The sequence below is a fragment of the Branchiostoma floridae genome, chromosome 12, assembly GCF_000003815.2.
Source record: "Branchiostoma floridae strain S238N-H82 chromosome 12, Bfl_VNyyK, whole genome shotgun sequence".
NCBI lineage: Eukaryota > Metazoa > Chordata > Leptocardii > Amphioxiformes > Branchiostomatidae > Branchiostoma > Branchiostoma floridae.
In genome coordinates this window covers 3,549,049-3,576,822 of record NC_049990.1, presented here as the reverse complement: position 1 = coordinate 3,576,822, position 27,774 = coordinate 3,549,049, and the positions used below count along the sequence as shown (strand labels likewise).

The window sequence follows — 27,774 nt, the reverse complement described above, 5'->3', positions numbered from 1 at the left end:
AAGACAATTTGCCATCAGAGGATTGACCATCACTGTATACTAGTGATTGGTGTGTAGATAAACCACTTAAGCAAAATTTCTATTAGCAGAGTAGGGTTGGATGAGTGTTGGGTTGGGCGCTGACGGTAGAGTTAACTGTTAGGCGTCTTTTTGATGGCAAAATGTCTTGATTGGTGGCAATTACTAGAATTCACTGTTAGTGGATGCATGTTGTATAAATACATTGTTTGTTATTACCAAGGAGGATACAATTAAATGTATTGCAAACTCCTTGTGGTAACTAGGAAAGCAAGGCCCACAGGAAAATGTAGTCTGTGTAACACAAACTCCGCTGTCCAGGGCTGTAACTGGCCCCTCCCCTAGGGGGCCGGCGGATGTTTGGCGGGCTGCTATAAGCGAGATTTAATCAGGCTAAGGAAAATGCTGGACATTGCAGCTAAAGGACATTGCAGCCATTATATTTTCTCTATGCAGTAAGTTGTACATACGGGCAGTGTCTTTATATAGGTAATCTATCAAATGTCCAAAGTGAAAAGTGCTGCTGAATTATTGATGTTTAACATTTACAGCAGTTATGTCTGTTTGATGCCATTGAATGGCTCCTTGTGCAATTTGTCCTGAGGACAAAAATTATATGCAAGATGTGAATAATTTGATGGTGCAAATACTGTATTTTTGGCATGACTTTCTGTAGCTATACAATGTAGATAAGCTCAAAAACTGTGGAAACTAGATACTCTGCCCATTCTTTGCTGTCAGTGTAAGCGCATTTTGGTGACAATAAAACTAAGACACAGTAAACAGATGTAATATGTTGTCTTTTATTTTGGATTGTAGCATCCAAAAACTCAAGAGAGGGTTGTTTGAAGAAAATTGTGCAACATGTGGAAAGAAAAGTATAGTACAATGCTAACTTTCTTCCATCACAAAATTACACGGATCAAATTTTCAACGACCATTGTCGCCTTCTTCAGGGTTAATACTGATGATTGCCTTCATGATCATCAGTATTGATCCTGAAGAAGAAGACTGGGGTTGTTGAAAATTTGATCCGTGTGTACTTTTGTGATGCAAGAAACTTTAGCATTGTACTATGAATCATAATTTACTACCAACACAGATGGTCTTCCATGATGGAAAGAAAAGGTGGATAGTGCTTAACAAAACTTATGTATGAATGGATCTAGTTTCAAAAGGGCTAGCTCTATATATTTCATCTGTACCACAAAAATATACTTTTTTTAGTAACTTATATGTGTTGAAAGATTCGTACAAAATCTATTAACTACTTCTACTACATATATGTACTACTACATAGTCCTTTTCTATATAAGTTCATGAAACTTCAGTTCTGATGTAATATCAAAACAAACAAAAAAACTTCAAAACTAAGAAAACTTAAGAAAACCAAGTTCATAGATGTTTCGACCTGCACTAATTCTGGCATGTCTTAAAAAGAAAATGTTGCTCCTGATTCACAAGCAATTATTTTGTGACCCCTGCAAAATCATAAATAGCGGCCAGCCAAGTCTGTTAGCATACTCTTCAGTAAGTTTGGCCTTTCTTTTCAAAACAAAACAAAGTTGCTCTTACTTCATAAGAGCTGTTATTTTTTTGACCCCCTGCGAACAATAATAGCTGCCGGCCAAATCTATTTAGCATATTATTGCATGAGCTTTTTGTAAGACACATCGTTGTGTGTCCAAGTCGACTGTTGCTCTCTTGACACTAACAGTCCAGTGAAGTACCCCTGCCAGAGTGCCTCCAATTTCAGACCTTAGTTGTTCTTGATGGTTCCCGGGTCTGAAACTTGTATCACTTAAACTTGTAATATCCAAACAAAAAGAAGTACATGTACAAATTTGTACTAAAGCTATAGAAACCAAGTTCATACTATGGATCATAGATTTCTACTCTAGGTTGTTTTAATCTTTCCCTATTCACATTCAAAAGCAGTTACAGGTATTTTGTAACCCCTACAAATGATAAATAGCTACTGGCCAAGGCATACAAAAAATGGACGGTTGTGTGTCCAAGTCGACTGATACTCTGGTTACAGTCCAGTGAAGCCTCCAACTGCAGACTGTATAGTTATACTTGATTCCTGGGTCTGAAACTTGCATCACTTAAACTTCTAATACACGTATCCAAACAAAAAACTACACTTTTAAAAGTACAATGTACTAAAGGACCTGGTATAGAAACAAAGTTCATAGATTTCTACTCTACAGTGATTTGGGCCTTTTCTCTTTAAAGAACAAAGTTTCTCCTAATTCACAAGAGCTGCTATTTTCTGACCCCTGCAAATTGGTAATAGCTGCCGGCCTATAGTCTTAGTTATAGCATAAATGTTGTATTAGCATACATATCTTTTAGTTCGATATACGGTTGTGTGTTCAAGTCAGCCCAGTGAAGTATCTCTGCCAGACTGCCTCCAACTGCAGATCATAGTCGTGCTTGCCTCCCACTTAAATCTCTAATACATGTGTTCAAACAACAAGTAGATGGCACTAAAGCTATAGAAACAAAGTTTGTCATTCTATAGCTTTCTATGCTATTGTTTGACATAACTGTTGTGTGTTTAAGTCAGCCCAGTGAAGTATCTCTGCCAGACAGCCTCCAACTGAAGATCATAGTCGCGCTTTCCTCCGGGGCCACTGGGCGCAACGTTTGTGGTCGCGTGGAGTCTCTGAAGTCGACCAATCAGACGATCTCGACCGGGAGGAGGTTTGGGGTCAGGGTAGGTCTCAAGCAGGGGTTCCTTGGGATTCAGGTCCAAGCCAACCACTTTGAACTCGTTGGGGTGCCTGAGAAGTGGGTTGGGAAACAGTGGTGTGAGACTGTACAGTGTAGATAGCATCTGTAATTGTTTAAAACATACATACAACTGCTGCATAGAAGCATACACATGTACACATGCACATGCTTAAAGTCAAACACACATGTAAACACACAGACACACATGTGAACACAAGTATACATTGTATTTATTTACACACATGCACACACACACGTAGGCACACACACAATGTTGGCACACACACAGACACATGCAGACACACGAACAAACACACATATGCACACACACATGTACAGTGCCACACACAAACACGAAACAATGACAACAGTACCTCTCCAGCCCAGCAAACTGCGGGTGTTTCGGCCCATGCTGGACACAGTCGGGGATGTTACAGTGTTTGCCTGGCGGATCCTCCTCCTTCCAGGTGTGTAGGACTCCCACAATACACAGGTAATAAGGCTGCCATTTATCATTGGTCTGTCTTAAGAAAGCCACCACGTCCACCTGCAGCAACAACAAGGCCATCAGAGATGGCAGACTTCACCCCCTCACACAACACATAGGTAAGGCTGCCGTTCATCATTGGTCTGTCTTAAACATGCTACCACATCCATCTGCAACAACAAGGCGATCAGAGATGGCAGACTTCACCCCTTCACACAACACAACAAGGCGGTCAGAGATGGCAGACTTCACCCCCTCACACAACACAACACAACAAGGCGGTCAGAGATGGCAGACTTCACCCCCTCACACAACACAACACAACAAGGCGATCAGAGATGGCAGACTTCACCCCCTCACACAACACAACACAACAAGGCGATCAGAGATGGCAGACTTCACCCCCTCACACAACGCAACACAACAAGGCAATCAGAGATGGCAGACTTCACCCCCTCACAAAACACAACACAACAAGGCGATCAGAGATGGCAGACTTCACCCCCTCACACAACACAACAAGGTGGTCAGAGATGGCAGACTTCACCCCCTCACACAAAACAACACAGCACAACAAAACAAGGCAATCAGAGATGGCAGACTTCACCCCCTCACGCAACACAACAAGGCGATCAGAGATGGCAGACTTCACCCCCTCACACAACACAACACAACGCAACACAACAAGGTGGTCAGAGATGGCAGACTTCACCCCCTCACACAACACAACAAGGCGATCAGAGATGGCAGACTTCACCCCCTCACGCAACACAACACAACAAGGCGATCAGAGATGGCAGACTTCACCCCCTCACACAACACAACACAACGCAACACAACAAGGTGATCAGAGATGGCAGACTTCACCCCCTCACACAACACAACACAACAAGGCGATCAGAGATGGCAGACTTCACCCCCTCACACAACACAACACAACAAGGCGATCAGAGATGGCAGACTTCACCTCCTCACACAACACAACACAACAAGGCAATCAGAGATGGCAGACTTCACCCCCTCACACAACACAACACAACACAACACAACAAGGCGATCAGAGATGGCAGACTTCACCCCCTCACACAACACAACAAGGCGATCAGAGATGGCAGACTTCACCCCCTCACACAATACAACAAGGCGATCAGAGATGGCAGACTTCACCCCCTCACAACACAACACAACAAGGCTATCAGAGATGGCAGACTTCATCCCACAACAATCCAACAAGGCAAAGATAGCAGATTCACCCGAAAGAACAGGGAAACTGCACAATATTATCTAGAGAAACGGCAGTGCTTCCTCTGGCAGAACATGTCGGAACTGCAGGGAGGAAACCAAGCCTAACAAATAAACGTGCACAGGCATGCACTCAAATCAAACTTTTCTATCTCGAATTATATCAAAGTTAAAGTTCATGTACAGGGTTTTCATATAAAGGCTAAACTTTATGTATGACTTAACTTTATGTATGACTTATGTTCGGGATCCTCCCCCAGGGGGCTTTGAAAAATGCTGCCAGGCGATATGCTTTCACCCTGGTTAAATAAAGAATAAACAAACAAAGGTAAAGATGCATTGATTATATTGATTATTGTTACCTACCATCCACCCTTTCTTTGGCAAGTGGTCCAGTCCACTGAGCAGTGCCACGTTCACATGAAGACTGGCCTCATACCCTACTTGTGGACCGGGCCACTCATCCAACGGGAGCCTAAAAAACAGACATTTAAATAAGTTATAAAGGAAAGTGATCTCGATCCAGTCTAACTCATTGAAGAGCTAGTCTTCCGCTGGTCATGGCAGAGAAGACAGATGCTATGTGCAACTAACAGGTTTATTGTACCATGGAAATTCCCCTAGCTCTTTTCGACACAGCAGGGATCAAATTATAACAAAAGACATCAAAAGATTACATTCTATTGTCCACAACTGGCTAAAAAATATTAACAGATATCATGCATGTATCATATAAAATATACTTAAAATATTAAAATATGTCTATAAATAAATTGATAAAGATTCTGACTGACCTGGAGAGTGTCTCTGTCTCGTACGGCACCTTGCGCACCAGCACACTCAGTCCACTCCTCTGTATCTCCTTCACCTGTCCCACCAGGTGCCACAACGTCTTCTCCTCCTGACGGGACATCTTAAGGAGCGTGGGCACAGGTAACCCTCCAGGGGGACACCTGCGCAGGTGTGCGGGGCTACCTGGGAGGTCCCACCTGCCCAGGTCAGGTGAGAACAGCTTTGACACACCTGTAGGATGAGAGGGAGTACCCAGGGTTATCAATTGATTGATCAAGAAATCAATAAACCAGGTGCAAATAGCTTAGTAATATCCGAGAAGCGATTGGAATTTTCAGGGTTTAGCAATCAATCTGTCTGTCCATCTGACTATGTGACCATCAGTCAGTCCATTCGTCCAACAGCCCATCCATCCATCCATCCATCCATCTATCCATCCGGCAAGCCCCAAAACGTGTGAACGTCTGCGAATATAACCTGTTGTTTTTCAAATCTTTCCAAGATCCGGCCACTGATTTTTTTCAGGTCTGTTTTTTTTAACAAGTCCAACATTAAAAAAAAGAAGAAGATTTTGGACTGGTACGCTGTACCTGTCCCCACACCTACTACAGACACACATCAAGAAAAACAGCCACACAAACCAAAAACAATACCTCCATGTTCATGGAGGTAACAACAGACGTACCTTGGTTGTGAGTTAAGTGAGGCAGTATGAGTACGCTGAGCTCCCAGCTGTGCAGGCGATAGGAGGGGTCATGGTTTGGCCTTTGACCTAACACGACCTCTCCCCAGGACTCTGGGGTCATGGAGTGGCTGCCTAGCAACAGCCAACCGTACTGCGGACCATCTGGGAACGAGGAATGTGAAGAAACAGTAAAATTGTAAAAAGCCTTCTTTGGAGAGCTATGGAAACCTCAGGAGCATTGCAGGCGTGGTCGCCTTTCCTTGACACTCAGGAGTTACTTATGGAGGACACAGGACTCAGGTCAAAGAGCTTCATCCTGTCATACTAGACAGGAATTTGTGATGATCCTGGTGAGACCTGTCAGAGGATGAACTGAACTGAAGAGCAGTTTATGCATTTTGCCCCCAAAGTGGAAATGTTTGGTGTGGTTCTATAGAGACTTAGAGATTCAAATTCTTTACAAACCTTTGTTAGATAGTCACACTGTCAAGAGTACATAGTTTCTTAAATTTTCTTACCTTTGTCAGCAGACAGGTGACAGGTCCTCATAATAGCCTGAAAAGGACAAAGCAAAGAAAAATTGCTAAGATACAATGTATTTCTATTTCAGTGTTGGTTATCTTACAATCACCAGATGAAGACTTGAGTGTATCTCACTGCAGCATTCAGTAAGTCTTTTATGCTAGAATTACTTTTATGCTAGAATTACTTTCTAATTGGTTCCTTGGATTGGCACATACATTGTAGTAAAGTTAACACTTAGTTAAAGTTTAGAGGAATTCCTACAAAAAACAGCTACATTACCTTGGCATTCCAGGCCACATTTTCTCTGCTGCCCTGCCTAGTGTTGTACAAGTTACTCCACATGTCGCCTTCCCTGTACATGTATAACGAGAAATTATTTCTTTTACCCCTATTAGAAATAAAATCATTAAATGCTTTCTATACATGGAAGCTCTCTCAACATCTGCACACGAGGGTCATGGAAACATACAGCGACATACAAAATGTATAAAAGGACAGATTTCCACTTGCACAGTCATCATAAGAAACATACAAAAATTAATTACATAGGTCATTTGTAATATACATGTACATCTTCTTGGCAGGATTTTACCCCCATTTTTCATCATATCAAAAAAGAAAAAGTTTAAAAAACAGCCTGTTTCATGGATTATAGCTGAACTCACAACTTGTAAGGCTTTAACTGGCAAATTACTAGCCTTGTTGCCAACAAGTTACAAATGTAAGTCATTCACTACCAAGGTACCAAGTGCAAGGAGCCCAGAAGTCATTAGATGGCACCCAGGATAGAAAAGTATATAAGTTGAGCCCATACCAGGACATGTTGGTTTCTTGACAGGAGGCAGCTAAGTTGGGGACATCGTCTGCATCAACCGCCCATGGATGAACCACCTGGAAATAAAGGAAAAAGGAAAGTGATCTTCATCCAGTTTTAGCTCACTAAAGAGTTAGTCTTCTACTGGTCGTGATAGAGAAGACAGACACTATGTGCAGTAGGGCTGGGTATCGGTACAGCGTACCGGTACAATACCGGTTTTTCTTCTTGGACGGGTCCAGAAAAACCGGACCTGAAAAAATTAGGTGAACCGGATGTTGGACCGATTAGAAAATTAACATATTATCTTATCAGGCATTCACACGTTTTGGCGCATGCAGGTGGAAGAAAATGACAAGAGTGAAGTAAAGTAGACTTTATAGTAATTTCTACCAAGGTTTACAGTCAATCGTACAGGTGCAGTTAGCGTTGTAGGATTTTAAAACGCCAGTGTAAGTCTAATACTCCACCAAACAGATTTCTTTGTAGTGAAATGGACCATTGGTATGAGTCATACTGAATCAGGTCCAGGTTCAGGTCCGGATCTGATCCGCTCTGGACCTGAACCGGACCTGGACCTGAATTTTCTGTACCGGTACCCAGCCCTAATGTGCAGTATTTGCAGGTTCATTGTGCTGCGGAAGTTCCCCTAGCTCTTTCCGACAAGCACAATGAACAGCGGACAAAAGCTTAACATTACATCCTATAGACTGCAGCCTTTTAACGGTCATCATCTTCATTGAATATCAGACTCATTCATGTAGACTAGGGGTGGGTACCGGTACAGAAAATTCAGGTCCAGGTCTGGTTCAGGTCCAGAGGATCCCGGATCTGAACCTGGACCTGATTCAGTATGACTCATACCAATGGTCCATTTCAATACAAAGAAATCTGTTTGGTGGAGTATCAGATTCACACTCAGTCTGGCGTTTTAAAATCCTACAATGCTAACTACACCCGTACGATTGACTGTAAAACTTTTGTAGAAATGACACTATAAACTCTAATCTGCTTCGCTCTTGTTATTTTCTTCCGCCAAAACGTGTGAATGCCTGATCAAATAATCTGTCAATTTTCTAATCGGTCCAACATCCGGTCCACCTAATTTTTTCAGGTCGTTTTTTCTGGACCTGTCCAATAAGAATAACCGGTTTTGTACTGGTACGCTGTACCGGTACCCAGCCCTAATGTAGACAGTATTGATTTAAGAGTTTTCGATAGACATTAAGCTAGTTTTTACCTGTATGTGGTTGAGAAGTTGGTGCAGCAGGTCCTTCCTGAGGGACCTGTTTTCCCTCTCGCTGACGTCCCTTCTGGCAAACAGGGCCTTCGGCTGGCCGGTCAGGCTGCAGTACAGGCTGTGCAGCCAGAGGGAGCTGCTACAGTCCACATGGGGGGACTGGTACACCATCTAAAACATACAGCAAGATTTCATGGAACGAAACAAGAACTTGATACAAAAAGCTGTCATTTGTAGTGTATCGTATCTTTGTAATGATTTAAAAAACCATTATTCAACCTCATTTATTTGTATAATTAATCAGAAAATCATGAACTCAATGATAAGACTGCATGGTGCATGTACAAACGTTTCAAGAAAAACGGAGGTATTGTTCTTCAGTGCGTCTGTCTATGTGTACATGAGAGTGTGTGTGTCTGTGTGTTTGTGTTTCTGGATATATTTTTTTCAGTATAATCTACTCTTGCTTGATTGACATGATATCTTCAATTGATAAAAGCAAATCTTTATAAGCTTTGTGTGTTTTGTTGTCTTTTCTAAGTCATACATGTGTACCTGTATGTTTTGCATGATATTCCCATAAAAAGTCAAGGATAACACCAATTCAATTCCGAAAGCAGCAAAAGCCACAAAGTAGTGACTGCAGTCCAGTTGGATACCTCTAAAGAGCTTCAGATTCAGTTTCATGTGAAAGATGAGTGGTCAAAACTCACCGGTGGGTCATGTCCTGAAGGCCAGGGGACCTGAGACAGCAGCTCTGCCAGCTTCACTAGACCCATACGGGAGATGTCCCTACCCTGGGGAAAGGTAGTAGCATTGCTTCATGGTCTGATAACTGAAAACCTTCCACAAACTAGAATCCAAAGGTGCTGGGTTCGAATCTCTGGCAGACCCCAATGTTGTGCCCTTGGAAAAGGCACTTTACACCTATTTCCTCATTCTACTCAGGTGAAAATGAGTACAAAGCTTCAGTTAAGTACGTCCTCTTGAATGGCACGTACATGTAAGGCAGGAGGTCCTGTGTCTGAAGAGAGCTTGAACGAGGAGGGCTTAGCATAAGCCTTGTAGGCTTCTTCTCTGCTACAGCATATGTTTTTTTTTCCTTTTATACATTTCTTTGCATATGATGGATCCTTTTGTGCAAATAAACAAAAGGTTACCCTGGGCCAGAGCCTGCCCGGTACACATGGTATGAGCCGGACGCAGGTGGACACACCAGTGAAGTCTGCGTCAGTCTGGAGTGACCAGACGGTCTGCTGAGGGACCTCCAACTAGAGAGAACTACTACCTGGATGGTACACAGGCTATGATGATGACTTACCCTGGGCCAGAGCCTGCCCGGTACACATGGTATGAGCCGGACGCAGGTGGACACACCAGTGAAGTCTGCATCAGCCAGGAGTGACCAGACAGTCTGCTGATGGACCCCCAACTAGAGAGAACTACTACCCGGACGGTACACAGGCTATGATGACTTACCCTAGGCCAGACCCTGCCTGGTACACAGGGGATGAGCCGGACGCAGGCGGACACAGCGGTAAAGTCTGCGTCGGTCAGGAGCGACCAGACCGTCTGCTGAGGAACGCCCAACTGACACAGGATAAACTCCAGGTCTGAGGCCAGGGGCTGGTCACGCAGGGCTGGGGCAGGGGGACAGGAAGTTACATGAATGAAGGAAATTTTCTTATGTCTTTTGGGAGGTCTTGCTTAAATGAAGGGCATCAAATTCTTATTATTTCTAAAACAGCACATCCAAAAGATACATGGATGCATCCCTGGCTATCAAGGCTTGATTTAAAAGTTATGACCTTTGTTATGTATATTAATATCTATCAAGGCCTAAGTTATACTTTTTGTTGCTACCCTTGTTATGTATATCATTTATCAAGGCTTGATAAGTCCCTTGTTTTCTATTATCATTATTATTGATCAATTTTCTGTAGCTAATGAGCAAACTGCAAAGGAAGATTGTACCTGTTATTTACCAAATGTCTGTATTACTTTTTGTGTATATGGGAAACAAATTTTCTTAACAATTTCTTATCAGTTTTAGAACAGCGCATCCAAAAGACACACGGCCGCATCCCTGGCTAAAAGCCTGACCACCAGCCACCCACCTGCCCAGTAGCCCGCCTGTTGTGTGACCTCAGGAGTAAAGGAGAGGGGAAGGTCACAGAACCACCCCAGCTGACCCTGCCTGGTCCAGCCCTGCTCGCTGAAGGGGGCAGAGGTCACCACCAGCCGCACATGGGCTTCATACCTGGGAGGTAGACAGGGTGATATTATACTAAATGCAGGAGAGAGAGATGCTTTCATTAGAGAAACCTTCTGTGACCAAACACCCATGAACAGTTATCATGGAAGCTCATCTGTATTGATCCTGAAGAAGGCGACGGTGGTCAATTTGATCCGTGTGTACTTTTCAATTTGTGTTGGAAGAAAGTTAGGCATACGTACCGATCAACAGTTTACTAAAAGTGTCTCTAGAAGAGTACTTTCTACACAACCACAACTTTATTTACACCAACGTTTTGGTGACCTCAGGGCAAGTCTGACTGGTTCACATTGTACCACATCAATAAGTGTTGCTGCTTACAGATGTAGTACAGTTACAATGTGACCAGTCAGATTTGCCCTGAGGAAAGTGACAGACGGTCACTGAAACATCAGTGAAAATAAAGTTGTGGTTGTGTGGAAAGAGTGTCTTTACTCACTAATGTACCAACCTGATTAAAGCAATTCACGGATGTCTCTAGAAGTGTCTGCATGCATAACAAGTTATAGACTAAGCTTGTCTAAGCTCTACTACAGTGTTTCAAATGCTGCTGGCCTTACCGCAGGACACAGAAGTTGGCGTGGAGTCTGCGTGAGTTTTTGGGGTGGATGACGTCCACCTGACGCTTATCAGCACAGTCACAAGGGGAGTCCATCACGGTACTGTCTGCTGGGTGGTGGGGACACTGTAGCATTGTTCTGTGTGCCAAGGGAGGAGAACTGCTGTCCTGGGGGCACAAACGAAAGTAAAAGCTAATCAAAGTCCCTTTCACACCGAGAAGTGCATCAGGCAGTGCCCATCTCCATTTCCATAGCCCTGGACCACTACAGTGTTTGGGGAGAGCCACATCCCACGCATGTTTTAAAGAACCTACCACACATGCCATGGTGCGATGTGCGATGGTGCAAATTGTTCTGTCTAGAGTTGGTGATTATCTACAAATCACCCAGACTCCCGGAAGAATAGTGACATAACAGTCACTAATGGAAACCTATACCAAACCAAACCTAACCTAACAGTGAAAGTAAGGAAACTCACAACAGAGTATTTTGAGGTAGATTTATATCCTGAATGGTACATTTGAATCCAAGACCCAAGAAATTGACATAAGTGTGACCTTATCATGATCATGCAAAAATCATCCTGAAAATAGGTTAGCAAACTGTGTCAAGTGTACCTTTATCTTTGAATAGGAAAATGTTCATTATCAAATGATGGCAAAACCAGGCTTGAATTTGATTTTAAAAAGTCACAGCAGGGCACACGACAGAGATTGCCACGGAAGGTGGGAAGAGGTTTACATGTAGTATGTAGTATCAAGACAATCCATCTTGGCATTTTCAAGTTATCCTGTTACACACACACACAAGAGACACACCCACCCCAAAACATCACCTTCTTGGAGAAAGTAAAAAAAAAGTCACTTACAGCAGGGCAGACGACAGAGAGTGCCACAGAAGGTGGGAAGAAGTTGAGAATGTAGGAGTCCAACACTTGACTGGTGCAGACTAGAGCGTGGGTTAAGCCGTGGGTCGGCATTGCCTCCGCATGGGACAGCACCCGGGTGGAACCCCTGGCTTCTGGGGTCCAATAGCTGGGAACAGAACATGCAAGTGACATATTATTATACGTTATTATGCACTAAAGGTAAGGCTGCACATCGGGTTGGTCACTACTCTTCTAAAAAGTGTGTTGGGCTCTTTTACATGCCTGAAGCTCGCTCATACAAAATGTACAGATGCTGACTCCACCATCCAAAGGACAGATGGAGGGAGGACTAGGGATGCAGCTAAACTACATGTACTACTATTATTATATAGACTTATCCCAACTTCCCCACATTGACAGACGAACAAAAAGCCACTTTTCTCTTGAAATTGCAGAACCCACAAATTTTAGAAAAAGTGGGTCTTTTCGTCTCCCTCTGCTTCCAAAAAAGAAGTCAAACCCAACCTATTTAGAAATAGCCAACACTAGTATTAGAGTAGAATATTGTTCATAACTGTCCATTGTTACTTGTATATATCTACTATGTTTATGCCATGTACTTGCAATTTGCCCTCGGGCACGAACTTGCAATAAACTTCTTCTCTATTATTGAATACACTGTATGCTTTCTTGTACCTGTAACAGAGGTATAACTTGTAAATGTATATGTACTGGTATCATTCTGGGTGAAAGACATTGCTTGTGCAATAAGTTGAATGAAAACGTAACTTTTAAATTACTTGAGAGATTAAATTCTGTTGTACAATACTACTGATGATGCTAGTTTTAGTCGCTCACCTGTCTTTCACACCTGGTGGTGCTCCTGACTCCGACAGGTGTACCTTATTGTAAAACACCTGTCCCACCTGTCCTGACTCAGGTTTCAGCCACTGTATGTTATCTAGCACATAAACAGAACAAAAGAAAATTGTTACAGGGCAATTGTTACAGGACATACAGTACATTAACAATTAATTGGCTTATGCTAATAATTGGATGCCTATCCTTCATTAAGCTATAACTTTAACTTTGTTATTAAATGTTTTTCCAAAGGAGAAAACATTTTGTATTTGCTGGTGTGTTCTTTTTCTTTCTTCCTCCTAGCAGAAAAGGGTTTACGGAAAAGTTCGTGCCAAACTGCCAGACCTATAAAATAAAATAAAAACAACAACCAAAGAGTTCCTGAGATGTCCGTGGTCCCTGTCTGGCTGTAGGCACATTCCTGTCAGGTTTCCCTGCTCGCAGCCACCTCGGGTACACATCTCTCAGCTCCGGGTCCACCTGGCCTGTACACACCATCTCAAGTACCTCCTTCTGACTGAACTGTGGCAAAACACAAATCAAACAGGTACATGTCCACCAGAATTTGAACTAAGAAAATTGCTCATATGTACATATTATATGATAAGTGCTGTCTCCAGGACCTGTCCTTCCGTCCCGGGACGGAAACTTGCTTGTTGGGATGAGAAAAAAAATTTATGAAAATGTTTTTTCCTAGGCTTAAAATGGCAGATTTAACATAGATTGTAAATTAACAATATGAACTCCCAATGAGTGGGGCAGAAAAAAATCTAAAGCTGAAGACAGCCATCTGTAAGATGCAGCTACAGTACCTTCCTGCCCTCCCCACCGACAGCCTGCCAGCATCTCCACATGTCCATGGCCTCCTTCTCCTGCTGGGGGGTGAGGCGCTTCCCTTTCTGGGCTTTGTTCAGAGCGTCCTTAGCTTTCTTGGCTTGGTTCGAGGAAGTGTAGATGGTCAGGAAACGCTGCAATTTCAAAGCAGATTTAAGGAACAGAACCATACTAGTTCAGTGAGAGCACAAAAGAATTAAATTACCACACTTATAAAAAGCTGCAGGGGCCCTTCAAAATTCTGCTGTACCCATGCACGTGCACATACACACACACGCGCGCGCACACGCGCATACTCACACACATGCGCGCACGGGCATACACACATACAAGCGCGTATACACACACACACACAAACACACACATGCTTACACACAAACACACACAACCATGCACACACACAAACACACACAAACACACACACATACTGTACAGACACACACACAGACACACACACACACACACACATAGACTAATCAAAAGGCCACCAGACCTCCTTCCCAATTCCACTGCTGTTTGCTCCCAGTCCAAAATTCCTTGCAGTGCCTTGCACATCACCTCGGTCTTCTATGGACAGGGAGCTGGGGAATTCCAGCCTGGCTTTTGGGTTCTTCCTATCACCAGTCGCCTCCTAAGATTCAGGACAAACAAGCAGAGACCATAGGGTTGGACAAGTCCACTACCCCGATTGTCCTGGGCAAGTACATTTTTGAGTCAAATGAAAGAAATTGGCATGGGGGTAGAATGATAACAGAGAAACTCTAAAGATCTTAATCTTCTAGAGTAACCTGCAGAAAAATGTTTGCCATCTACTAGATCTAGTATGGCCTGTATGGGCATCTTAAGATAAATGAACTTTCACTTTTGCTATCTTAAAACAAGTGAACTTTCCCTTTTGTTATCTTAAGATATGTGAACTTTCACTTTCGCAATCTTAAGCTGTGTCTCCAGACCTTGAAAGCTGTGAAGATGCTGCACAGGTGCGTGTAACTCCTGTCCCAGGTGACAGGTAGGAAGAAGACTCCTGCAGCGTCCAGACCCCAGTCTCCCACGGACGGGCGGCTGTCTTGGGTTAAATTAAGAGCATTCATTTTGTAATACAGTGAAAGCCGCTTAATTGCACACCCAATTGGCCAGCGAATTCTGTGCAATTATCTGGTGTGTGCAATAATGCGAAGTTACCCAGTATGACCGCACCACCACAGGATTTGGGGATTCTGTGCAATTGACCGAAGCGTGCGTTTATCTGACGTGCAATTAACTGGCTTCCGCTGTACTTTAAAAGTTTAATCATAACAGTGGGGATCGAGGACTGCTAAACTGCTAATCTGACCATGCCAAGCGGCTTTAAGCCTTCTTGCCGAACAGTTAAGTGTCTGGGCTTGTGATCTTGTGGTCCCGGATCGGCGCGGGTTCAAATCCAGGGAGTCAGGATTTGCTTCTTTCTGTTCCTACTCGCCTCTCTAGTTGTTTCACTGGTTCCAACAACGGGAATCGAACCCCGGTCGATTCAGTTAAGACAGTATGCATGGGGGATCCTGACATTATAAGCCTTGTGGTAAATTCAGCTACAATTAACGGTGAATTAAACAAGTTCACTACGTTCACATAGAATCTTGGAAAGATCAGGACAAATATACATGATAAAGTTCAAGAGTTAAATCTCTTTGGGGTGGACATTATAGAGTAGAGTAGAGTAGACATCTTTGTTTTGTGGAAACTGGATAATTTGCAACTTGACTTTCTAACTTTCCCAGGTTCATAGGACTCTGTAAAAATACTGGTCACAAAAACAAACTGACCAGTATATAGAAGAAAGAGAGAGAGACAGGGGTGAGACTGAGAGAATGAGGAGGAGAGATCGGGAGATGGGGTGAACATCTGTTTTGAATCTACGCAACGTGAGAGCAACGCGTGGGGCTTTCCCCACTTCTGTCCAAAATCAAAACAACAACGTCGCTGAAGCTCGGTCAACATATGACAAGGGAAAAGCCCCTATCAATAAACTTTTATACATATATTCTTACCTTTTACTCTTGTATTTTCTGAAAACAGTTACAAATCAGCGAATTGAAGCTCTAAGAATAGCGAAAGGTTCTATCCGATTCGATATACCACGTTAATCAGCCTCATTACTCATAATGGGTACCTACTGGCTGGCAAAATACACCTGGTGATTATTATTATTATTATTATATAAATTTTGCAACACTTGGTTGAAGACTAGACGCCATGTGCTAGCATAATTTTTTTTCGCAGTCTTTACCTGTCAAATTCAGGTCAAAGGGGTCCTCCGTTTTGAGAAGTAGCTGTACCGGAGATGCTCTAGCATCTTGAGAAGGCTGTCGTCCTTCCATTTCCGCCTCTTGAGTCTGGTTTATTCGCTACTTTTCGTCGAGAAGAGTCCACGCTTTGATTTTCGTGCGAAACTACTAGGTTGTTGCTAGCATCTTATTCGGATCGGAACGATTCGTAGTCAGAATTACACTCATTTAATCACCTAAGGGTTCAAAGCTATTAGAGTAACACTGCATCTTAGTAACAATTCACTTTGAAACTCGTTAAAAATCTTAGAATGCCAATCTAGCCATATCTATCCACAGGAAGCGCTACTTTGTGAATGTACGAAGTGTGACTGAACATAGCAGCCAATTTGTGTCCCAGCTATTCAATTTCCAAGGTAGGAATGTACCAAAACTAGAGTAGAGGGGTGTGGGGAGTGATGATTTTCTACGTCCAACATATTGGAGTGTGGTGATCTGCGGTGACTGGTGAATATCTCATTGTTAATAATTGTCGTTTTCCTTCAGCATCTTTCATACGTGTAGCTTTTTGGGAAATAAACAATAATCACTTATTTATTGCATACTATGACAACTGAGTTGCCCCTTCAACATATAAGTTGATTTCCAAATACAGTAGGATAAATGCAAACTTCTTTTATTGCACAAAATCCCATGCTGGTGGGATCCAGCTTAATATCTTCGCTTTGTTGCACCATTTGGATAATTGAACGAAATGCACTGGCAAATGGGGTGTGCGGCTTCTACTGTATCCAAGAGGGTCCAGCATATACAGAACATGCTGCATACAGTCTGGCGGAGACAAAAGAATCCGCATTATTGTATTGTAATATTTATTAATTTATTTCACTTGCTTTGGATGTGGGGTTGCGGGTCGAGGAGTGAATAAGGTTATCTACATTAACAAGTATAAGCTACATTAGAACCCTCAACCGAGACAGGGGCCAATACTTACTGCCGGGCCCCTTTGATCCATTACTGATGTCACCCTTCCTTTCAGATCATGCCATGTGACTTAGGCTTCATTTGAACTTGAGAAGGGTCAGAGTAATCTCCAAGCAGATCTTGTGGTGGCATAAGATAGTATCATAAGCTGGAAAAGTTTAGCCGGCAGAATAGTTTCATTCCTTCACGGTGGAATAAAACTCCTCTGTCAGCTGCACTCCTTCCCCAGCTTTTGATACTATCTTATGCCACCACAAGATCTGCTTGGAGATTAGGTCAGAGGACTGAAAGCTTGTTGGTAAGAGCAACGTCCTTGGTAAGAGCTATTGAGTAACGTTACAAATTTTAAAAGAACTTCTTCTATGTCAGTTAACATCACAGAGGAACTTTTTGTGTTCATGTTTTTATTGTCGACTGTCAACATAGTTCCAAAATTGATGTAAACATGCTTCGTTCTTGGAAGGTCTATTCTGGTAACAGACTCACAAAGTAGCTTGTAAATAGAGTTCGGGGACCTCATACCTCCATGAAATATTCATTGCTTTTTGTGGATGTTATGTATGTTGATGGTCAGTTGTATTTGAGAGTATTACTGTTATGGTTATCTGATTGGAGCTAAGCCCGTTAACAAACACTTAAAGCACGATGCCTGTTCCAATATATCGCAGATATAGGGGTGATTTCTGATATTATTACATCAATTATAACGACAGATACGGCGCCCAAAATCTCATTGATTCGAGCTTTCATCACACCCTACCAACACAACAAGAATGAAACAAATCCATCCAGCCGTTCTTGAGTAATCTTGTTCACAGACAGAGACACATTACAGAAAATATAACCTCCATGACATTTCATGGAGGTAAAAATCATGACTAGTTAACATTATCTTGTAGAAGACATGATACATGTATATATAGTACATAAGAGATTCTCTGTAAGTAGCAGGCTGGTAGGACTACAATGAAGTGATAATTACAGGTGTAAAAAGGGGGATAAGTTCAGATAAGAAATAGACATAATATCAGAATCTATCTATTACTGCCAGTGTTTTGAACTTAAAAACAAGTCATAAAAGTGGCAATAACATGTGTAATGAGGGGGCTAACATAAGAAAACTTACAAAATAGACATAATATCAGAATTTATGTATTACTGCGCGTTTTGACATTATAAAGTTATGGTGACGTCTACTTCTGTTGTTGTTGATCATCTTTATGTTGCACGAGCCCCTTAGAAATCAGGTCAGGAATCTCCACTGCTAGCCATGGTCCGAGCTGGATGAGGGGAAAAAACATGGTTAACCCTTGGTAAAAGTTCACGATATACATGCAACAATCACAGAAAAGTTAGGCAGTAGAATCTTACGGCACTTCTGACCGATTACTGACATCACATGTCTGCAAAGTATTATGTTACTGGTCAATTGAATTCTTAGGAAGACCACAGAATTATAATTACAGTAGTCAAAATTTGATGCTCTAATTTTTGTGTTGGATTCTTGGAAAAAAAGTTTTAACTTGGTACTATATCATAGTCACACCAAGGAGGTTAAAGAAAGTCTTTCTTTAACCTCCTTGGTCACACTGACTAAAAGAAATGCAAACTTGCCAACTTCAAACCTTTCTTTGATACAATAAAAACGTAAAAGCCTCCAAAAGATGGGGACCAATGGTAAGCCGAATATGGCAGTCATTGCATGTGTGGGAGTAAAACTGAAACTTCCCTAAATGATTGAAACTTTGCTCACAACCTATTGTTACTGTTTCTGTCCGGTGTATGTCCTGAACTTTAGGTTTAATGACTGAGTAAAAGATGTCACTTCCCCATATGTACCTTGAACTTAACTGAATGTGCTGCAAAAACATACAGAAAGGAACTTTGTAGGAATCCAGCCATTAACACACATACATTTGTAGATAATTGACACAATGACTGTATATGTACAGCACCCCCATGACCCAAGAAAAGGGGGAAATGAACTTATGGCACAAGGTTACCAGAATTCAACCAAAATGGCTGACCTATAAATATCTAATGGTAAGAAAGGTCATGGATTTCACTGTGAACTGCATGTGGCCTTTGTGTAAAGATGTTGCCAATTTGCAAAATGCAAGTCTTTTATATATAGTCAGTAATGTGTCTTGTTATAATGGACATGCATCAATAGGGGTGGGTATCCTTTTTTCTTGTTGGACCATTTCAACAAACCTGGACCTGAAAAAAGTCAGTGGACCAGATCTTGGACTGATTAGAAAATGAACAGGTTATAACAGCAGGTGTGCACACGTTTTGGGGCTTACTGGTCCAAGGATAACAAGAGTGAAGTATATTTTGATCAATTATCCAAACTGAATTAAGCTCGAAAACAAGGTACAACTTAAAATTTCATTGGGGAAGAATGGTATTCCAAATGGCAAGCATCAATCTGGCCACTGGTTGAAATTATATGTACTGTATCTTTCAGAATCCTTCAAATGGTTGTGACCAGTGCATTAGTATCACAGAAAATCAGAACCTACCCCTAACGCCATGGCGTGCGCTATACCGAACTTTGGGACGTTCCTTCCCCACAGCGGCTTGAAATGGTCCGTCAGGCAAATCTTTCCTCCCCTGGAGAACACAACAACAACAACAACTTTAATTTCAGATCTTAAAACAGCTTCTTGAATGTATTTAAAGTAGCTCTATGAATATTAACGTTAATTATGTAAATACAACTTGGGTATGAGTGGTTCACCACTGATACTGTGGTTTACATATGCCAAAATATCATTCCATATCGCAAAATAAAAAATAGACTTAAATTATGGGCTGGGCTTTTTTGTTACATATTACAACTTACAAGGAAGTGCTGTTTTCTGATTATACCTTCTTTCTAACAGTTCACAAACCATAAGCCTGCTAAGGACCCTAAAGAACTGGTGTGTTACATGAAATGGCAGCTTACCGTTGAAGTGGTTCTGGTAAAAACCTTTGATCCACACACATTATCCGCTGTTTTTACCTGTACAGATGACCACCTTAAGCAGCATATTAGGACCACATGGCTAGTGTGACCACGTTTTGGTGGTACCATGGATGATTTTTCCCACTCCCCCAAGCAATGAGATTCTTGTCTATAGTGACCACATGTCCACATAGGCCAAATTTACTAGTAAAGTATGGTCCCCAGAGAGGTCTAGATCTCCCTGTCCTGTTTTTACTGTGCACAAGTTCTGATTGTACCCTACAGTTGTCTGGCATCGTCGTGAAAAGCCTAGCCTGGAATCCAGCCGTACTGTGCGTTGGTCGCTCTGCTCCTGCCAGTACGTCTGGCATTCGTTAGCATTGGAACGATCCGCATTTGAATATTCGCACACTTTATGTGCGCGATTTCTGATTGGCTGTTGGCTCCAAGCCCCCTTCGCGAAGCACCACCAAGGTGGAAATCGAACACACAGAATCATGTTTACAGTTCGTAATCGAACGGAACACTACTTCTATCTTTCCCGCATTAGTGACGTAAGGACCAATCGTTCCAATGCTAACGAATGCCAGACGTGTTCGCAAGGAAGCAGAGCGACCAAAGCACAACACGACTGGATTCCAGGCTATGAAAAGCCTGCTAAGGACAGTAAAGAACTGGTGTGTTCCATCAAATGGCAGCTTACCGGTGAAGTGGTTCTGGTAAAAACCTTTGATCCACACACATTATCCGCTGTTTTTACTTGTACAGATGGCCACCTCTACATAAGGACTGCCTGGAAATGTGACCATTTCTTGGTGGACCTTAGATAATTTTTTTCCATCAATACAATCCTGTCTATAGAGCACCTGTCCCATAGGCCAGATTCAAATTATTGGTCCAAAAGTAGTCTTCTTGTGCAGTTTTGACTACACAGGTTCTGACTGTACCCAACAGTTGCCTGGCCTCGACCTGATAAACCTTGTAAGGACAGTAAAGAACTGGTGAGTTACATCAAATGGTGGCTTACCGGTGACAGTGTTCTGATAAAAACCTTTGATCCTCACACATTATCCTCTGTTTTTACCTGTACAGATGACCACCTCTGCATAAGGACCGCCTGGCCTATGTGACTTAATTTCTTGGTGTTTCCTTTAGATAATTTTTCCCATTGATACAAGCATTAAGACTCCTGTCTATAGTGACCACCTGTCCATTTACATTGTAGACTAGATTTTGTCAGTCCCGAGTGGTCTTCTTGGGTAGTTAAACCATAGTTTTGACTGTACGATCTTCTAGCTTTTGCCTGGCCTCAACCAAATAACTTAAATTAGCCTGCTAAGGACAGTAAAGAACTGGTGTGTTATATGAAATGGCAGCTTACCGGTGACGTGGTTCTGGTAAAAACCTTTGATCCTCACACATTATCCGCTGTTTTTACCTGTACAAGTAGCCACCTCTACATATAAGTACCACCTGGCCAATGTGACCACTTTTTGGTGGTACCTTGGATGATTTTTCCCACTCCCCCAAACAATGAGATTTCTGTCTATAGTGACCACCTGTCCACATAGGCCAGATTGAAATTATTGGTCCCAAGAGTGGTTCTTGTGGATTTTCGACTGTACACAAGTTATGACTGTACCCAACTTCTAGCATTTGCCTGGCCTCAATCTTATAAACATGCTAAGGACAGTTAAGAACTGGTGTGTTCCATCAAATGGCAGCTTACCGGTGACAGTATTCTGATAAAAACCTTTGATCCACACACATTATCCGCTGTTTTTACTTGTACAGATGGCCACCTCTACATAAGGACTACCTGGAAATGTGACCATTTCTTGGTGGACCTTAGATAATTTTTTTCCATCAATACAATCCTGTCTATAGTCTATAGAGCACCTGTCCCATAGGCCAGATTCAAATTATTGGTCCAAAAGTAGTCCTCTTGTGCAGTTTTGACTACACAGGTTCTGACTGTACCCAACAGTTGCCTGGCCTCGACCTGATAAACCTTGTAAGGACAGTAAAGAACTGGTGTGTTCCATCAAATGGCAGTTTACCGGTGAAGTGGTTCTGGTAAAAACCTTTGATCCACACACATTATCCGCTGTTTTTACCTGTACAAGTGACCACCTCTGCATAAGGACTGCCTGGCCTATGTGTACACTTTTTCATGGTCCCTTAGATGATTTTTCCCATTGATACAAGCATTAAGAATCCTGTCTATAGTGACCACCTGTCAAAGTACATTGTAGACTAGATTTTGTCTGTTCCCTGTTTACATGTACACAAATTCGGATTGTACCCAGCTTCTAGCATTTGCCTGGCCTCAACCTGATAAACCTGCTAAGGACTGTTAAGAACTGGTTTGTTACGTGAAATGGCAACTAACCGGCGATGGGATTATGGACCTTGGTAAAAAAAACAACCTTAAATCCACCCACCTGTACATCTTGGCTGTTTTCCCCTCCAGTTCAGGAATAGCGATTTCTGGTGCTGTCGTCGGGAAAGTGATTGGGATCTGGAATTGGGACAATAGAACAGATGACATATCATCAATTTGTAAATGTCCTCATTGGACAAGGTGGAACGAAACAGGCTTTTTGAAATTTACCACCATATTCCAGAGATTTCACCATTTAGAAAAGAAAATCTTCTTATAATGCAAACGTCAGATTACTTTTTGGCCAATTGCTTGAAGGCGTCCCTGATAATTTACTACAATGTACATGTAGTATGTACATGATCAGATAGATATTTTTACATTTTTATGTTATTGCATGTGTTTATCTGTTAGTTCCCTTGCAAGATCACCAGAATGTTGCAAATTACCAGATAATCTAGTATATTTTTAGCCTCATAATCTACCCTTTTACACTGAATGGGGCTTGGTGTCCTGCAAACATTGGCCTACGACCCTGAACATGTCCTTTTAGACCTTGCATGACCACATTGGTCACTGACTTTATGTATAACAATTGTCTCAGTCTATAGGTCACAGGGTGGAGACCTTTGAAATACTGTACATCAAAGTTTAGAGGCAGAAATTGCACAATTCAGGTCCATCTGCAAACCATCATCACACTGTCAATAACCTTGGGCTGAAGTTGTGCATTACCAGAAATTAGCCGAATTTCAAAATTGCTGGAGAATCCGGTCTATTTCTGACTTGACAGTCTACAGTTTTACATTGAACGGGGTGACCTGTGAACATTGGCCAATCTCCAAGAACTGCACAGCAGGGCTCTAGCCAGCGTCCGTTTTTCCGTCAATTGACGGAAATTTGCTGCGTGTGACGGAAAAATTTTAAAACCAATCCGTCAACTTTGACGGACAAAAATCTGATAAAAGCTCCTTGGTGGAAGCTACAGGCTGCTTGGGGACGCCGTCCACGGCCGTCAAAACCACACACTGCTTGTTTTGCTATTGTTATGATTGTTGATAATGTGTGTCGGTGCCCTTTCGCATACGATAATCTCATTAAAACCCGTTTTTCAAGGTCTCAGTTCAGTCTCTCTAACTCCTGGAATCGTGTTTTCGCGACAATGGGAATTGGCTGACGGAAAAAAATGTCGAGCTGGCTAGAGCCCTGCTGCACAGTGATTGACCAGACAACAGCAACATTCCAGCCAAAAATGGCCTTAAAACTAAAAGGTCCTCACAGACTTGTTGGGTTAGCTATTTTCCTGTTGTGTGCCACTTGCCTAATGTAACACACGTATATTATATATAGGTCAATTGTACTTCTTCTCAGCACTGAACTCCCAACAAGTTTGTCTTTCCAGGTACTGGAGCTAGTGTGAACTGAAAGGTACATGCACAAGTAATCAGAGGACACTGATATTTAATCAGGGCTGAGGATAACGAGAATGCTTGACAACAGTCTGCTTGAAACCTACTAACACACTGCGACGGCTTCTCAAGGCACTAAAGGACAAAACCCGAAGAGAAGTGAAATGCAGCGTTGTATACCACATTTCATGTCAGGGAACTACAAGGCAGGGGACTTGCAAAGAATCCTAAATTGGCGAGACAGAACGCTCACTGAGAATCAGATTCCTTGAACACAAACGCCCCAGATCACTAGTACTGTTGAATAAAAAAATGGGCATTTTTGATTGAAAGTGCAAGGATTGGGTCCAGGTATCCAGGTAAGTAGGTAAGTAGGTCGAGGGAAATTTTCAACAAACTGCCTTCATGCATTACAAAGGCTGCTGACAGCTTTGTTATTTCTGAATTGGGACAGGCTGCAAGTGCTACCTTTTAAACTTAAAGCTGCTGAGGTGGAGTAAAGTATGATGATTGAAAGTAAGCCAGCTGCAGTAGAAATCCTTTACATCGGTCAAAACACATAAATCGATCAGCGAAAGGGTCTACAAACTCTAAATGACATACTATAGATAACGCATCATGACAGTAACATGTAAATGTTTGACTGATCACCATTTAGTGTACTTCCTACCAACTTATATGTACATTATATACATCCTGCCATTCATTATTTTACTATGACTTCACTCAGACTTTCAGACTGCACTCTGGATGGTTATAACCTGTTCAAAGAGAAGCAAGTGCTGTCGCAATTAGAAACGTGTGCACCTTGTACAGAAAAGGACACTTCCAATAAAACTAATGCTGGTATAGTTCACCTCTATTACCCTAAAATCTAAAAATGGTATTTAGGTACTCTCCAAGCAGAGGTTAGGCTCAGGCTGTTTTTTAACGTTTTTTTTTAGTCGTTTTTATCGGGCTTTCTATTTTTAATGATATCTTAGCTGTGTCAAAGGCCGGACACAGCGAACAAAAATGACAAAATAGAAAGCCCGATAAAAACGACTAAAAAAACGTTAAAAAAACAGCCGGAGCCTAACCTCTGCTTGGAGAGTAGTATTTAGGGATACCAAGTCGACGGATAGTGGTTTCAAGCTGCAATATTTTGTATGTACCCATTTTAGAAACAATGAGGGTTAAGATAAAGGTGAACTAGCTTCACACTTTTCCAATTTGTGATTAAAGGTCCACCTTATATACCCTTTTACATGTAGTATTGTTATTGGGGTATGTGTTTGTTTTCGTCTGTTTGAACCTTTGTTTATTCATGAAAGCTCAAATCGGCCTGCAGGCCACTTTTTAATGAGGTTATGAGGGAAGAGGCAAGGGTCAGACATACAGTTTACATCACAAGTCCTAATGAGTCTTATACATCTTACTTACATCTTACATCTTCCCCAGGTAGGCTTTAGGGCCTGCCAGTTGAGAGCATCGTCTCTTCCACTCTTCCCGATCATGGAAGATCCCTCTTATACATCTATAAGTCTATATATACATTTCTTGTGGCTATGTAGCTAACATCACACGGTCATATTAGGTCACTTACGTCAAACTCAATCTCAAACTCGTACTTCATGAGGTCCTGGTAGTGCCAACACTTCCCAAACCACCTGTGAGACATAGTAGAACAGTATTGTACATGAGAATATTACTAGTTTAATCGGGTTGCATTGGTATTCATCCCTATGAAGCCAAGATGTTGTGCATGTTTCCGTCTCTTGCCAATATATGATGTGTTAATATAAAGTTTTAAAAGATACTTAGTTTTATTGTGTATGAGTGTAATTCATCTGATAGTTTTTAACTCCATGTATTAGGGAATTGATGGGAAAAAAACGTGCAATTCAGCCTGTGGGCTGCCAAATGTTTTTTACTGAAGTTGTGTTGTGCAACAAATAAACCATTCACTCATTCATTCAAGATTAATTGTCTTGTAGTCCTCCTTTGCAAAGAAGAGACTACAGGGTTCAAGCCAGGATTATATCTCAGTGTGATGGTAATGGCCAGGTAGAGAAGTGAACAATCTGAGAATGGTGTGGAATGGGGGTCCTGGCCCTTTAGTTTTTACGGTGATGAGATTTTTATAAGAAGAGAGTGAGAACTACAAATGAGAACAGACGACAAAAGTGATAGGAGAAAGGAAGTTTGAATTGATACCGCCTACAGTGTGCAAAAGCCGACCAATTGGAAAAAGCAGCGAGTGTGAAACGTGTTTGGAAGCACAAAGAGAGAAGGAAGAGAGGGAAAGCACATGTGACCATATACTGACAAACTGAAGCGGTTAGAGAGACAACAGCAACAGATTTTTAAAATGTATGGTGAAAAGTTGGCATTCTTAGGGTACCCATGAGTGGACATACTTCTTATAACACATGGAATTAGAATACATGAAATATCTTCATGAAATGGAAAAGTCAAAGCCTGGGAAGATTCCGTTGATGTAACGCTAGTACACCTTTATCTGCGGGGTAACCTTTATCCCCTGTTTTCAAAATCAGCGTATTTAGGGCTATCATGCGGACAAAATGTGAGTTCAAAGTGGTGTATTTTGAAAATATTACAGTTTGAATGAACGGTTCGTCAACTTGATATCCCTAAATGTGCTGTTTTGAAAAACATCGAATATAGGTTACCCCACGGATAAAGGTGAACTAGCATTAGTTAAGTCTATAGGCTTTATTCTCTTTAAATTGTATTTTTGTCAATAGCTCACCTTGTCCCCTCCTTGTTGGACTCCAGTCGGAACCAGTCATTGTCTTCCTTCTTGTTGTTTTCTACATACTTTGGAACAAAGAGATAGATTAAACAACAGCTTTGAAATAAACTGTGTGTGTGTGTGTATGTGTGTGTGTGTGTGTGTGTATGTGTGTGCGTGTGTGTGCGTGTGTGTGTGTGCATGTGCGTGTATGTGTGTGTATACATATGTTTTTAGAATATTGAAATTTAAGCTGAAGACGTCCAACGTAAAATCATACAATTTCAGGATGAAATTAATCAAATGTTCAATGATTTCCATATCTGTGTATGTTAAATCAATTGATTTTAACCTCCTTAGTTAAATTTTGACTATGACGACTTTTATATCACTATGCAGGGTATACTTATATTGCATATACGAGTATATAAATGTTAATGTGACTGACACAGGTATACGGAATGATATTACCGTCAACATATGGTACTTGTTTTCCCGAGAAACTTATCAAGAATGCGTAGGGGAAGGGGGGGGGGGGGGCAAAGCATGATACCATATGCTTAGCTACTTCCGTGTTTCATACCATTGCATAGAACGTCTTAAAATCATACTTAAGTACCTGAATGAGTGCCTGATACTCTTCCTTAAGCCTCTGGACCCAGAGATCTCGGTCTCGAGGCCCGGCTTTCGTCTTGAGAAGAGGAATGTTACTTAGAGTTTTCTTGGTTGCGGCGTCCACCATTTTCCCGGGTCCGATTGCGTCATTACACTTCCGGGTCAGGCACGTCCCCAGGGTACCGTGCGCACAGTATCCTGGGGACGAGCGTGCTACCTCAGGATAATAGAAGAACTTATAAAAGAAGTTTATTTGCAAGTTCGTGCCCAGGGGCGTATTGCAACTACATGGTATACACATGGTAGATATACAAGTGACAATGGACAGTTATGAACAATATTCTACTGTTATACTAGAGTTGGCTATTTCTAAACAGGTTGGCTTTGACTTCCGAAGTTGATAATAAGCCATGTTGATTTGATTGTATTGCGCGTGCAACAATTTTCCGCCGTTTCCAAAGAAAAAAAAACGACCATACTGTAAAACGTGCA

At 41.9% G+C, this 27,774-nt stretch overlaps 4 protein-coding genes across 4 annotated transcripts; all 4 read right to left on the bottom strand.

The window, feature by feature from the left end:
- Positions 1-87: 87 nt before the first annotated feature.
- On the bottom strand, positions 88-4,982 carry LOC118427548. The gene is made up of 3 exons (XM_035837384.1): positions 4,853-4,982; positions 3,132-3,304; positions 88-2,807 (listed from the first exon to the last, which is right to left on the bottom strand). The coding sequence occupies exons 1-3, from the start codon at positions 4,853-4,855 to the stop codon at positions 2,582-2,584; spliced, it is 402 nt and encodes a 133-aa protein (XP_035693277.1). The 5' UTR covers positions 4,856-4,982; the 3' UTR covers positions 88-2,581.
- Positions 4,983-5,018: 36 nt separating this feature from the next.
- Positions 5,019-9,388, bottom strand: LOC118428014. The gene is made up of 8 exons (XM_035837979.1): positions 9,256-9,388; positions 8,543-8,713; positions 7,303-7,379; positions 6,768-6,840; positions 6,482-6,518; positions 5,964-6,125; positions 5,281-5,509; positions 5,019-5,040 (listed from the first exon to the last, which is right to left on the bottom strand). The coding sequence occupies exons 1-8, from the start codon at positions 9,319-9,321 to the stop codon at positions 5,019-5,021; spliced, it is 837 nt and encodes a 278-aa protein (XP_035693872.1). The 5' UTR covers positions 9,322-9,388.
- Positions 9,389-9,482: 94 nt separating this feature from the next.
- Positions 9,483-16,515, bottom strand: LOC118428013. Its single transcript, XM_035837978.1, has 11 exons — positions 16,207-16,515; positions 14,894-15,006; positions 14,434-14,571; positions 13,919-14,074; positions 13,478-13,628; positions 13,104-13,206; positions 12,246-12,411; positions 11,378-11,544; positions 10,660-10,802; positions 10,022-10,182; positions 9,483-9,566 (listed from the first exon to the last, which is right to left on the bottom strand). Exons 1-11 carry the CDS (start codon positions 16,295-16,297, stop codon positions 9,483-9,485), a joined length of 1,473 nt encoding a protein of 490 aa, XP_035693871.1. The 5' UTR covers positions 16,298-16,515.
- Positions 16,516-18,069: 1,554 nt separating this feature from the next.
- LOC118428138 (ubiquitin-fold modifier-conjugating enzyme 1) lies at positions 18,070-27,475 on the bottom strand. The gene is made up of 6 exons (XM_035838122.1): positions 27,287-27,475; positions 26,686-26,753; positions 25,519-25,582; positions 22,586-22,662; positions 19,714-19,804; positions 18,070-18,468 (listed from the first exon to the last, which is right to left on the bottom strand). The coding sequence occupies exons 1-6, from the start codon at positions 27,407-27,409 to the stop codon at positions 18,382-18,384; spliced, it is 510 nt and encodes a 169-aa protein (XP_035694015.1). The 5' UTR covers positions 27,410-27,475; the 3' UTR covers positions 18,070-18,381.
- Between the last annotated feature and the right edge of the window lie 299 nt (positions 27,476-27,774).

Excerpts from the sequence above, each read along its gene's own strand:
- LOC118427548 (XM_035837384.1), bottom strand. Across the intron at positions 2,808-3,131 it reads CAGTTTGCTGGGCTGGAGAG|GCACCCCAACGAGTTCAAAG; the intron begins GTACTGTTGTCA and ends CCCACTTCTCAG.
- LOC118428013 (XM_035837978.1), bottom strand. The coding sequence starts at position 16,297 with ATGGAAGGACGACAGCCTTCTCAAGATGCTAGAGCATCTCCGGTACAG. Across the intron at positions 12,412-13,103 it reads CCACCAGGTGTGAAAGACAG|CTATTGGACCCCAGAAGCCA; the intron begins GTGAGCGACTAA and ends TTCTGTTCCCAG. Across the intron at positions 9,567-10,021 it reads CAGGCAGGGTCTGGCCTAGG|ACACAGGACCTCCTGCCTTA; the intron begins GTAAGTCATCAT and ends AGCTCTCTTCAG.
- LOC118428138 (XM_035838122.1), bottom strand. The coding sequence starts at position 27,409 with ATGGTGGACGCCGCAACCAAGAAAACTCTAAGTAACATTCCTCTTCTC. Across the intron at positions 26,754-27,286 it reads AGTATCAGGCACTCATTCAG|TATGTAGAAAACAACAAGAA; the intron begins GTACTTAAGTAT and ends TTTGTTCCAAAG. Across the intron at positions 18,469-19,713 it reads CGCACGCCATGGCGTTAGGG|CTCGGACCATGGCTAGCAGT; the intron begins GTAGGTTCTGAT and ends CCCCTCATCCAG.
- LOC118428014 (XM_035837979.1), bottom strand. The coding sequence starts at position 9,321 with ATGGGTCTAGTGAAGCTGGCAGAGCTGCTGTCTCAGGTCCCCTGGCCT. Across the intron at positions 8,714-9,255 it reads CTTCAGGACATGACCCACCG|ATGGTGTACCAGTCCCCCCA; the intron begins GTGAGTTTTGAC and ends TGTATGTTTTAG. Across the intron at positions 5,510-5,963 it reads TCACTTAACTCACAACCAAG|GTGTGTCAAAGCTGTTCTCA; the intron begins GTACGTCTGTTG and ends CTCATCCTACAG.